The sequence below is a fragment of the Pongo abelii genome, chromosome 7, assembly GCF_028885655.2.
Source record: "Pongo abelii isolate AG06213 chromosome 7, NHGRI_mPonAbe1-v2.0_pri, whole genome shotgun sequence".
NCBI classification, from domain to species: Eukaryota; Metazoa; Chordata; class Mammalia; order Primates; family Hominidae; genus Pongo; species Pongo abelii.
The window spans coordinates 40,408,583-40,421,258 of record NC_071992.2 but is presented as its reverse complement, the minus strand read 5'-3'; the positions used below and the strand labels follow the sequence as shown (position 1 = coordinate 40,421,258).

At 51.1% G+C, this 12,676-nt stretch overlaps 1 protein-coding gene across 21 annotated transcripts in view; it reads left to right on the top strand.

The window, feature by feature from the left end:
- The first annotated feature begins 493 nt into the window (after nucleotides 1–493).
- The window catches only part of FGFR1 (fibroblast growth factor receptor 1), a 56,286-nt gene continuing 44,103 nt past the window's right edge, over nucleotides 494–12,676 (top strand). For 11 of the 21 annotated variants that reach the window (XM_054560998.2, XM_063726346.1, XM_054560997.2 and 8 more), the window contains exons 1-3: nucleotides 494–632; nucleotides 1,269–1,426; nucleotides 11,060–11,238. In XM_054560998.2, the coding sequence (XP_054416973.2) occupies nucleotides 11,148–11,238 (91 nt within the window). In that variant the 5' untranslated portion in view covers nucleotides 494–632; nucleotides 1,269–1,426; nucleotides 11,060–11,147. 21 annotated transcript variants of the gene reach the window in all.

The following is a 12,676-nucleotide window of genomic DNA, read 5'->3' as shown; positions in this document are numbered from 1 at the left end:
GGCCACAGGCGCGGCGTCCTCGGCGGCGAGCGGCAGCGAGTGGGAGCCAGGACGCCGGTGCAGTCGCAGCGCGCGCAGGAACCCGGGCTGTGCCGGGAGCTGGGCGGCCACGTCCGGACGGGACCGAGACTCCTTGTAGCGCATTGCGGCGACCTCGCCTTCCCCGGTCGCGAGCGCGCAGCTGCTTGAAAAGCCGCGGAACCCGAGGACTTTTCTCCGGTCCGAGCTCGGGGCGCCCCGCAGGGCGCACGGTACCCGTGCTGCAGTCGGGCACGCCGCGGCGCCGGGGCCTCCGCAGGGCGATGGAGCCCGGTCTGCAAGGAAAGTGAGGCGCCGCCGCTGCGTTCTGGAGAAGGGGGGCACAAGGTCTGGAGACCCCGGGCGGCGGACGGGAGCCCTCCCCCCGCCCCGCCTCCGGGGCACCAGCTCCGGCTCCATTGTTCCCGCCCGGGCTGGAGGCGCCGATCACCGAGCGCCGCCGGGAGTCGAGCGCCGGCCGCGGAGCTCTTGCGACCCCGCCAGGACCCGAACAGAGCCCGGGGGCGGCGGGCCGGAGCCGGGGACACGGGCACACGCCCGCTCGCACAAGCCACAGCGGACTCTCCCGAGGCGGAACCTCCACGCCGAGCGAGGTAAGAGCCGCGGCGCCCCCCGGATCTGGGGCGGGCTTGGCGTCCCGAGCGGCCCCAGGCGCCGGAGCCTCCTGGCTGCGCGCTTTGCCCGCCGCAGCCCAGCCGGGGCCGGCGCCTCCCTCCGCTCGCCGCCCGCCCCTTTCACCTCCTAGCTCCCTCCCGGGCTATCCGCGCCCCCCTTGGGTCTCTCCTCCCTTCCCTCCGCCCGCGTCTCCTGCGCCCCCTCCCTGCGCTCGTCCCGCCGCTCTTCCCGCCGCCCAACTTTTCCTCCAACTCGCGCTCGGGAGCTGGCGAGGCGGCGGCGGCTCCTCGGTGAGTCGCGGGAGGGACAGGCCCGGGGCGAAGGCGGCGAGGCCCGCGGTTTCCTGGACTGGGGAGGAGGGCGGGAGTGGGCGGCGAGGTGGGGTGCGTTGTGTGTGTTACGTGTGTGTTGCATTCCACTCCATCTCTTTTTGGTCCCCTTTTGGGGATTCACCCCCAATTCAGCAGGTAGCTTTGGGCTCAACGCTAAAAATCCGGGACATTCCTAAGTCCTTTTCCACCCTCGGGAAAGCCTGGCGTCCGGGTTGGGGTCGGATGGGGTGAGGGATGAACTGCGGAGGACGTGAAGGGCTAGGTTAGCTTCTCTTGGAATAGGTTTTAAGGAGGTGTCGTCACCAAATGGCTGAATCTGCTTGAGCTGAGAGCGAAAAACGACTCCCCTTTCCAGAAGGAGTGATCTTATGACTTGGACGGTCTCTGAAAGGGTCGGAAGTTTGGGGAACGGGAGGACGACCCACTGTCTTTAAGCCGAGGTATGGGACGGGGGCGGAAGGACCGTTCGGTCCCAATCTGGTTCTGGAGGTGGGGGAAGGGATGAGGGTTTTTGTCTGGTGCGGTTCACTCGGCAGCGATGCGTATGCTTCTCTGGACCCTGTACCCCGCTTCCCCTACCGTTATGTCTGGGATTGGGAGAAAAGTAAGGCTACGACCCATGTTTGCAGAGGAATTTTATGGACCTTGTAGATGGGGTTCATATAGAACGCACACCCCCTATGAGGCAGCCAGACACTTTTTTGGTGGTGGCGGTGGGGCGGGGGCGGGGGGGGGGTGTGAAGCCTGTTTCTTGTTCTGGGCCCAGAAGCTATCAGCCCGTTTGAAAAACATTACCACGGTGCCTTTCTCCCCCAGCACTCCCCCACCCCCATTTTCCAGATGTAGCAGCCGCATCTGGTTCCGTTTCACCCCACACGGGTACACCGCAGCCGCATTATTAACTTCCCTCTTCCTCCCCTCCCCCTCCCCCAAATTAAAACTCAGATTCTTCAGCCTGTCTTGACCACCTCCCTCCTTAACATTTCTGGAGACTTGGAGATGCGGCGTTGAGATTCGGGGGAGAAAAGAAAGTTCCCTCGGATCCCGAGTTACTTAAGATCTCACCAAGTTATTCGCCGCCGCTGGTGGATGGCGGCGGTCGGGGTGCTTTCTGGATTGCGCAGAAAAGAGGCATCTTGGGAGATGGGGCCAAGGTTTTAGGGGGTGCCAGTCGCGAACGGTCCATCCGCTAGACTAGGGGGGCTCTTTGGCTGTGCGTCTGGCCAGAACTGGCCTTGACGATGGAAGTTTCTGGAACCAAAGCGTTGCTTTCTCTCCCTTGTGTTATAGCTGGAGCTGCGGGAGCGCCTGCCCTGCCCGGAGCCCGCGGTCCTCTCTGGGCCGCCCCGCGGTGGCGTCACGCGCCCCTCCCGGAGCAAGCCCGGTGCGCAGGGCCGGGGGCGTGGGCGGCTGCTGCCAGAGGCGCTCCCTGTGTGTTTTTAAGGACTGATTTGGGCCGCATCCCCCGGAAACTAAAGTGGGGCGTTTTACCGTTTAAATAACGGCTACAGGTTTGAAAGCGGGGGTTGGATTTTCGAGTTGTGTTTGGTAATAGTCTTTGAGGCAGCAAAGCGCCTTGTGGTCCAAAGTTGCGGGAGGGTGGGGAGAGTCGGTCTCCCACCCGCTTCTTTCCAGCCTCTTTCAAATTGAAAACACTTCTCTGGTTTCCTTCTTTGGGCGGTAGTTTTGGAAGCTGTAATGAAATCGCACTTTCTCTAGACGTGGTAATTAAGGTGACTGTTTCCTCTGCAGATGTGCCCTACCCTTTGCACCTCCGGACCAGCGCTTTTTTTGGAATACTATCTAGCCTTGAGACTGTTTAGCAGAAAGTGGCCATTTTCCTCCCTTGGCCCGGGCTCCCGGTTTCCTCCCTGAGGCTTGTTTAAAAGCGAAGTAGCAGGGCCCCGTGGGACGCGCCTTGGTCTGGTTAATCACCCCCACGCCCGGGTCATCCACCTTCCTCTCGGTGACCGAGGTTCAGCAGCCTCTGCTATTGCCGGCCGTCTTTGCCGATGGCCTGTCTCCCTAATGACTTGTTTACATATCCTACCCCCCGGTGGGTTAGGAGAAGCTCCGGGGCTGCCCCGACCCTCCGAGTGCAGGGGTTTTGGGGACCGGGAGGCTGCTGGGGCCTGACTCCAGCTGAGAGGGTTATGAACTGCATCATTGACGAGCTGCTTGAAATATCTGTTGCATTTACTCTTAGTCATAGCTGAGTGTCAGCTTTTTAATGAGGTTCATCCAGATTGAGAGCCACTTGGACTTCGTACTTCACTGCCTGCTTTTCCAAACATGCCTGCAGAAATGCTCATTTTCGAGGTATTTTTCCCAATGGGGATTCAGGCCAGAGTGGGCACCACTTGAACAATCTTAGGGTGCTTCTTTTTCTTGGCCTCTGGCCATGGAGGATGTTAGAAAGTTCCATTAGGTGGCCCTTTGATAGCAAGGGAAGCAAAGGCTCAGGAAGAAATGGAGAAGTGTCCCCCACTCCCTAGGGGCAGAGGATTAGATACATCGGTGCATCCCTCAGGCTGGGCTAGCTTTATCCCTGGTGGACTCCAGAGGGCAAGAAAATTGAATTGAACACTGGGTAGGCAGATTCAAGCCTTAGAGACCAAGGAAAATCCATGGGTTTTGCTTTTAGTGGTGTGTTCTTTGTTTTCAGTATTGACCTGAAACAAGACTCCTAAAATGAGAGATTTGCTGGTATGAACTTGGGGGTTTAGCAGCCGGCTTCTACAAAGGCTTTTTTCTTGCCTCCGTTTCTAAAGTGTCTTTTGTCAAAATGGCTGTTAGTTACAGAACATCCTAGCAAAGTTTGAGCCTGTTGCTGCTGGAGGAAAAGGAGTTAGAATTGATTCAAATGTCTTATTCTGAAAGGGCCTCACATCACTTGAGTTTAATTTCCTCCTGGGAAATTTGTGTCTTACATTTGTCTTCCCCGGAGCTTTGTAAAAGGCCTGAACGCACCAGGGACTAGTGAGAGCCCAGATGCAGAGCTTTAGAGAAGATTCTGGTGTTTCCAGAAAGGATGAAATGTCAGACTTGGGCTAGGATATTTGTTTTTCCTCCTAAGGTTGCATCTACTTTAAACAGAAATTCTCTCCTCGCCACCATTTATCTCTCCCTTGCAATGAAAGAAACCATGTTTAGGGCCCTCTCCCCCATTTAATAGCCCTCGCCTGGATGAACTATCCCAAGAATTTGGTGGGGTTCCACTCATAGTACATCCTGTCTTCAAGAGCAAGGTTTTCTAGATTATGTGCAGCAGTCCGTGTTTCACTTATTGCTTTTTTTTTTTTTTTTTTGAGATAGTCTCGCTCTGTTGCCCAGGCTGGAGTGCTGTGGCACTATCTCAGGTCACTGCAACCTCCGCCTTCCGGTTCAAGCGATTCTCCTGCCCCAGCCTCCCTAGTAGCTGGGATTGCAAGCATGCGCCACCACGCCCGGCTAATTTTTTGTGTTTTTAGTAGAGATGGTGTTTCACCATGTTGGCCAGGCTGGCCTTGAACTTCTGACCTCAAGCAATCCGCTGGTCTCGGCCTCCCAAAATGCTGGGATTACAGGTGTAAGCCACTGTGCCTGGCCACTTATTGCTAATTTTTTATATGTCTCTTACTTCCAAGGACATTTAGACACTTTTTTTTTTTTTAACAGAGACTCAAAAAATTAGCATTTCCATTGGACCAACTAAAATTCAGCAAGCTGAGCTGAGTAACTTTTTCCATATGTTTATTAAGTACTTGCCCCTTGCCCTCTCAACATGTGAGTAGAGAATGGTCACTTTGGGGAAGAAATAAGTCTTATTCTCATCTGAAGGGATTAATGTTTTGGTGTTACTTCCTCAATTCTGAAGAACCAAGTTGTCCAGAAATTTTCTCAGGGTTCTTTGGACTAGAGTTTGGCTGGTTAACAAGGGGTACTAGCTAATTGCTTTTCTCTGATAGTCTCAGCCTCTTTTTCTGGAGGAGTATCTGTATCAGTTTCTTTTCATCAGCCCTTTTTTTTCTTCATTCACTTACTTATCCAGTTAACAAACATGTTGGCATCTCCTGTGTACATACTAGGTGCTGAGGGTGTTAGCAAAGGTTAGGGAGGCACAGACCCTGTTCTGAAGGAACCTGCAGTTTCGTGGGGAGAGAAGAGAATGAAGAACATAAATAACAATCATATAATATGACCTAAGTGCCATGTGAGAGGGGCTAGTAATGTGGTTTGCAAATTTGGAGGAATGAAGTTCTCCAGCTAGAAGGCCCAAGAAAGTCTTATGGAAGAAACAGCTTCTTAAGATGGGGTTCAGAGAAAAGGGAAGGCCTGGCCCGTTGCAGAACAAGGAATGGCATGAAGAAAGTCTTGCACAGAGGCATGGATGTTGCTTCGAGCTGTGGCGCCCTATAGAAATAGAACACGAGCAGCTGGGCACAGTGGCTCACGCCTGTAATCCCAGCACTTTGGGAGGCCAAGGCAGGTGGATTGCTTGAGCCCATGACATGGAGATGAGCCTGGACAACATGGTGAGACCCTGTGTCTACCAAAAAATACACAAATTAGATGAGTATGCTCATGCTTACTGGTAGTCCCAGCTATTCAGGAGGCTGAGGTGGGAGGATCACTTGAGCCTAGGAGGCAGAGGCTGCAATAAGCTGTGATTGCACCACTGCACTCCAGCCTGGGGGACAGAGGAAGATCCTGTTTAAAAAAAAAAAAAAAAAACCCGGGCACAGTGGCTCATGCCTGTAATCCCAGCCCTTTGGGAGGCAAAGGCAGGTGGATCACCTGAGGTCAGAAGTTCAAGACCAGCCTGGCCAACATGGTGAAACCCTGTTTCTACTAAAAATAAAAAAATTAGCCAGGCTTGGTGGCTCATGTCTGTAATCCCAGCTACTTGGGAGGCAGGAGAATCGTTTGAACCCGGGAGGCAGAGGTTGCGGAGGTTGAGCCAAGATTGCGCCACTGCAACTCCAGCCTGAGTGACGGAGCAAGACTCCGTCTCAAAGAAAAAAAGAAAGGAAGAAAGAAATGTAACATTATAACGTGAGCTATGTGTACGTTGAGATTTTCTAGAAGCCACATTGGAAATTAAGTTAAAAGAAAGAAATAGGTAAAAAAAATTTTTTTTTTTTGAGACGGAGTCTCGCTTTGTTGCCAGGCTGGAGTGCAGTGGCGCAATCTCGGCTCACTGCAACCTCTGCCTCCCGGGTTCAAGGGATTCTCCTGCCTCAGCCTCCTGAGTAGCTGGGACTACAGGCGTGCGCCACCGCACCCAGCTAATTTTTGTATTTTTAGTAGAGACGGGGTTTCAGCATGTTGGCCAGGGTGGTGTCGACCTCTTGACCTTGTGATTCGCCAACCTCAGCCTCCCAAAGTGCTGGGATTACAGGCGTGAGCCACTGTGCCTGGCCAAAATTTGTTTTTTAATCAACTTGTTTGTTTAGATTTTATTTAATGTAACTATATTTCCAAAATGTTATCATTTGAACATGTAATCAGTATAGAAATTATTGATGAGATACTTTACATTTTTTTATAACAAGTGCTTAAGATGTGGTGTATACTTTTTACTTCTAGCATATCTGTTAGCACCAGCCACATTTCAAGTGTGCAGTGGCCACCATGTGGGCCACAAGTCTAGAATATAAGACATGAAGATGGAGAGTGAGAAATGCCTTTGGAAAGGTTGGAAGTTCCTGTCCTTCTGCTGCCAATTACCAAATCTCCTGAGAGTGCTATTAAGGAGTGACTCAAAGCACTACACAAAGAGAATTATAAATATCTTAATATTATATCTAAAATACAAATACATAATTCTTTACATTTGGTTGGTACTTTAGAGAGGAGAGAATGGGCACAGTCACCCACACCACCCATTTGAGCCTCGTAATCACCTGTGATGTAGCTTCCTCTAGGTGGGAAACTGAGGCTTAGAACGGTTAAGTGACTGTCCCAGGGTGGCAAGATCATAAGTGGAAGGGTGTGAATTCATACTGTCTCCAGTGGACAAGAATAAAAAGACCCAGGCTGGGTGTGGTGGCTCATGCCTGTAATCCCAGCACTTTGGGAGGCCACTGTAGGTGGATCTCTTGAGCCCAGGAGTTCATTACCAGCATGGGCAACATGGTGAGACCCATTTTTAATATACAGAAAATTAGCCCAGCTACTCGGGAGGCTGAGGTGGGAGATCACTTGAGTCTGGGGGATGGAGGTTGTAGTGAGTTGAGATCGTGCCACTGCACTCTAGCTTGGGTGACAGAGCAACACTCTGTCTCAGAAAGAATAAAAAGATTTGGCCATGAATTCGTCAGCTAGTTTTCCTTACATAATTTTTGGACAAGGAGATCTGACATTCATAGGTTTTTCTCTTAGAAGTGGGAGAGCTTCAAGGTCACGTGGTCCGTCCAGCCCCTGCTGTCTCACCAGACACTGTCCACCCTTTATGTTGGATCGGTACTCCAGTGAGAAGACAGCAGGCACTTTCACCCATGCAGCCCATTCAGTTTTCATAACCACCTGTGATGGAGGCAAGGCAAGTATTTCAGCCCTCTCCAATGAGTGGGAAACTGAGATGTGCCCCCTCTCTGCTCCCCACCGAGGACCTCTGCATGCAGGCATGAATCCCAGGAGCCTGGCTGATAATTGGAGAGATGGGGCAGGGGGAACCAGCTGCAGGGTCTTGGAGGAAGCTGCTGTGTACACCTGCAAGGCTGCAGGTCACATCTGTCAAGCAGTGAAGGAAGGAAGTTGTTCCTAAGGGATTGGAAAAATTCATTAATTAGTAGAATGAGAAACTGAGGTGAAGGAGGAGGTGGCAGGGTCCCAGACAGCATGTTGGACTAGTGGCCTGTGTCACTGTGTTTTTTGCAGGTGGGTGGCATGGGGTGTATGCCCACTTCTTATTCCAGGAGTTGGTGCCAGGAGGCCAGGCTTTCTTAACATCCTTGTTTTACAGATGTCAAACTTGAGGGCCAGAGGGGTAGGATAGGAAGAGACTTTTTGTACCTTTTTTGGGAAAGAACAAGAGGGAAGCTGGCAGATGAATTCGAAGTGCATTGACCAGGGAGCTGAGAGAGGGCAGTCTGCAGCCAGCCCACACCTGGGAGGAGGCGGCAGGCTTTTCTGGGGACAGAGTGGCCAAGTCGAAGCAAGCTTAACCACCTCAACATGACACCACTCTTTCCCATTGGAACCTGAGAACTTGTTCAGTATTCTGACACTTACCATGGGACCTGGGTTTTCTTGGTCAGGTGTGCGTTTCTGGGTGACAGGCCTGCATCAGGTGTATTTTTGGGATGTAGTAAGATGTGGAATATGGGTTTAGGGGCATCCTCTGGCAAGCACTGCTTCTATCCCAGCTCTGGGAATGTGCCCCATGCAGTGTCCTAGAGGGCTCATCTGTGGTCTGCTTCCAAGGGTCTTTCTTTTAGTTAGTTTTGGGACAGAGTCTCACTCCGTCACCCAGTCTGGAGTGCAGTGATGCAATCTCGGCTCACTGCAACCTCCACCTCCCGGATTCAAGCAATTCTCGTGCGTTAGCCTCCTGAGTAGCTGGGATTACAGGCATGCACCACCACACCCAGCTAATTTTTGTATTTTTAGTAGACAAGGAATTTCACCATGTTGGCCAGTCTGGTCTCAACTCCCCACCTCAGGTGATACGCCCGCCTCAGCCTCCCAAAGTCCTGGGATTGTAGGTGTGAGCCACCATGCCCTGGCACAAAGGTCTATCTTTTGACCAATGGAACTGCAAATCAAGGCTCTTTTGTTCCCAGAGTTACCTTGGATTTACCCTTATCTACTTGGTTTGGATAAATTGAGTTTGCCTCAGATGGAGTCAGGCGTGATCAATCCCTTATTTACTTTGTCCCACCCTGTCCTCTAATATCCAAAAACCTTGAGGCACTATTACATGCTAGCTACATTTCCTTGAGTAAAGTACTTAACCTCTTTGAGCCTCAGTTTCTCCATTGCTTAAAAGGAATAATAAAACTTATCCCCCATAAGTTTATAGTGAGGAATGAATTAATTCCTCACTATAGTTCTAAATTAATTCTACTTAGGTCATTCTTGGTACATAGTGGGTGTTCAGTATTCATTTTTCTCTTTTCTGATTCCTTTCATAAATGTAGAAAAATGAAAGAGAAATGTTGACTTCTCTTTTGATTTGAAATCATTAAAACATTTTAGTAAGCCTTGGGAGGGAGCTAGTGGTGTGGCATGTGTATCCCGCTGGCCAAGCACATGTGAACGAAGCCAAGAATCCAGGGGCTTTTCTGCCAGCCAGCACTGACTCACTTGCGAGGGGCCCTGCCTGGCTCGGGGGAGGCAGGGCTGAAGTACCACATTAGGGCATGTTCCGGGGAAGTAGATTCTCTGAATAACTTGGATGGCTCCCTGGAGCATTTAGGACAGAAGCCACCTGGAAAATAGAGATGGTCACCCCCACGTAGCCCTGACAGTGCCCAGAAAGTCTTGTCACTTGGTAAATGTTAACAGCTATGATCCGTTCTTTAAGACCCTGGGGAGTTTTAAGTTTTACCCCTCCAGACCTGAGAAGGGTAAAGGGCTGCAGATGCTGTTCTTTTAACTGGGGCCAGTGTGAGCCATCTTTGACTCAGTGCTTGCGATAGACCTTGATTCTGCAGTGGGACCTCCCAGGCCCCCTTGCCCCCTGCAACTTCTGGACTCATATCCGTCAGACATCACTTGTCACCTTCCAGCATCAGGGAGAACTGGATCCCTCCTGGCTCCACACTCTTAGGCTCTTTGTAAGTAGCTGGTGAGGGTTTTCTTCTCTCTGCAAGGGAGGCTGGTAGAACTATGGATGTGATTCATACAACTTTAGAGACAAAAAGAAAGTACCCAGGCAGTCATTTATTTCAGCTGCTTCATTGCATAGGTCGGGGAGTTGAGCATCGAGTCCAGCAGCTACTAACTAGTTATCTCTGTACTTGGCTTCCATTTACTGGTCCTTAGCTTGTTCCATGCTTCTTCATTGCCCCTTATTTCTCACCAGAGGGACTGGTTGGCCCTAGATGGAGTGGTCTTTTTTAAATTTTTTTTTTAAATTTTTTGAGACAGAGTCTCACTTTGTCACCTAGGCTGTAGTGCAGTGCCGCGATCTCGGCTCACTGCAACCTCTACCTCCTGAGTTCAAGCAATTCTCCTGTCTCAACCTCTTGAGTAGCTGGGATTACAGGTGTGTACCGCTATGCCCAGCTAATTTTTGTATTTTTAGTAGAGATGGGATTTCACCATGTTGGCCAGGTTGGTCTCGAACTCCTGACCTCAAATGATCTGCCCACCTTAGCCTCCCGAAGTGCTGGGATTGCAGGTGTGAGCCACCGCACCTGGCCTGGGCAGAGTGAAGTCTTATGCTGGGGAGCCATCGGCATACTCAAGCCTCCTGCAATTGTAGCACACTTTGTAAAACTGTTTCCCACAAAAGGGCAGAACTATTTGGGACTTTCATGAGACCATTCACTTTGTAGCACATACTACCTTGAAGTTGATACCTTGGAAAACCTCATGATGATATTCCCAGGCTTGCACATAATCTGCACTCAAAACACAGCTGTAGAATTGAACTAAAGCATCCCTCTGTCCAATTAAGACCTATAACCTCTCTTTTTGAGCAGAATCTCGCTCTGTCACCCAGGTTGGAGTGCAGTGGTGCAGTCTCAGCTCACTGCATCCTTCCCCTCCCGGGTTCAAGCAATTCTCCTGCCTCAGCCTCTGAAGTAACTGAGACTACAGGTGCGCGCCACCACGCCTGGGTAATTTTTGTATTTTTAGTAGAGACGGGGTTTCGCCATGGCCAGGCTGGTCTCAAACTCCTGGCCTCAAGTGATCCTCCCGCCTCAGCCTCCCAAAGTGCTGGGATTACAGGGTGCACCACCACACCCAGTCAGGACCTATGATCTAATTCATTGTTGGGGTAGCTTCACAATTTTCTTCTGGACGCCTTAGTAAGTCCACACTTAAAGCAGCTACCACATGGCATGCTTTACCTTCTGTTTCTCCTTTCCCCTCCCCTACCTAGACCCTCCTAACTTTTGGGGTTTTTTTCCTTTCCTCAGGGTCAGTTTGAAAAGGAGGATTGAGCTCACTGTGGAGTATCCATGGAGATGTGGAGCCTTGTCACCAAACTCTAACTGCAGAACTGGGATGTGGAGCTGGAAGTGCCTCCTCTTCTGGGCTGTGCTGGTCACAGCCACACTCTGCACCGCTAGGCCATCCCCAACCTTGCCTGAACAAGGTAAGGTGCTGGCTGGGGGCAGCCTGGACTCCTGGGCCTTGGGAACAGGATGGGCTGGGAGGGAGATGATGTGGTTGCAGGTGATGTGGTCAACAGGGAAGGCTCCTTCCCAGGTGGAGCAAAGAACTCCCTTCCTGTAGGAGAAACTCTCAAGATATCTGGGTTGGTTCTGGTCTGGTTATAAACATAACTGACTTCATCAGAGGTTGGGGTCATGAAGGCTGGTGACATCCATTTACCTGGGATGACATGTTTGTAGGGGGTAATTTATGCTTTCCTCTTTCTGAAGAAAGAATATCTGATTAGGACCCTAGTGTCACACTTTAACATACGTGATGTATAAAATGCAGCTTGTGGTGCAGTGGGGAGAGAATGACCTTTGAATTTGCGTGTAGAACTTGGGTCGGAGTACAGGGGATGTTGTAGGAGGTGAGAGCTTGCTAAAGACCTTTGGCTTCTAGAAAATTGTTGCAAGGCCACATCTTTGCCAGGCATGGTGGGTCACACATGTAACCTCAGCACTCTGGGGGGCTAAGGCAAGAGGATCACTTGAGGCCGGGAGTTCAAGATCAGCCTAGGCAATATAGCGAGACCCCATCTCTACAAAAAAAAGGAAATTAACTGGGTGTGGTAGAGCACGCTGCTAGTCCCAGCTACTTGCTATTCAGGAGGCTGAGATGGGAAGATTGCATGATCCTAAGAGTTGAGGCTGCAGTGAATTATGATTGCACTACTGCGCTCCAGCCTGGGTGAAAAAAAGGCACATCTTCTATAAGGGTCAGCAGTCGTGGCTCCATGCCTGCATTTTCCTATCCTTAACTGTGTCTCACAGGTTCTGTTTGGGGGCCTGCCAAGCGGTTTGCTTTGGATAGGTACTGTTAGAGGGGTTTTGAAGTGATTGAGACCCAGGAAGCATGAAGGGGCATGGAGACCTATGGCGTGTTGGAAATTCAGCGCCATCATCGGTAACAGGAAGGACTTACCCCACCATTCTTGGGATCTGTGTGAGCTGTGAAAAGGCCTCTTGGGAGATTACAGGTACAGCATACCTGGTGGCTTTCGCGGGACTTTGAAAACTAATGTATGAGCATTTCTGCTGCCGGAGGATAGTGTGGTTCGTGACTCAGTGGCTGGTCACACAGAGAAGGTTAACACACAGTGGGTGAAAGGTTGGAGGTGTACGTGATGGGGTGGCTGTGTGCAAAAGGCTGCCACTCAGCTGGTCAGGAACTCGTTTGAATGATGAGTGATGGGTAAGAATATGTGTCCTCTGGATGGAGTTGGGGATGAACAGGGAAAGTTGTGTGAGACTTTATAGAAGGTACAGTGGCTAGAGCAGGCATATTCATGTTGCTGTCAGTAACAGAACCGAAGGCAAGGTCTGAGCTGGAGCACGGTGGAGACCCAAAGTGGGAGAGACTGTGTCTGCCCACAGGGA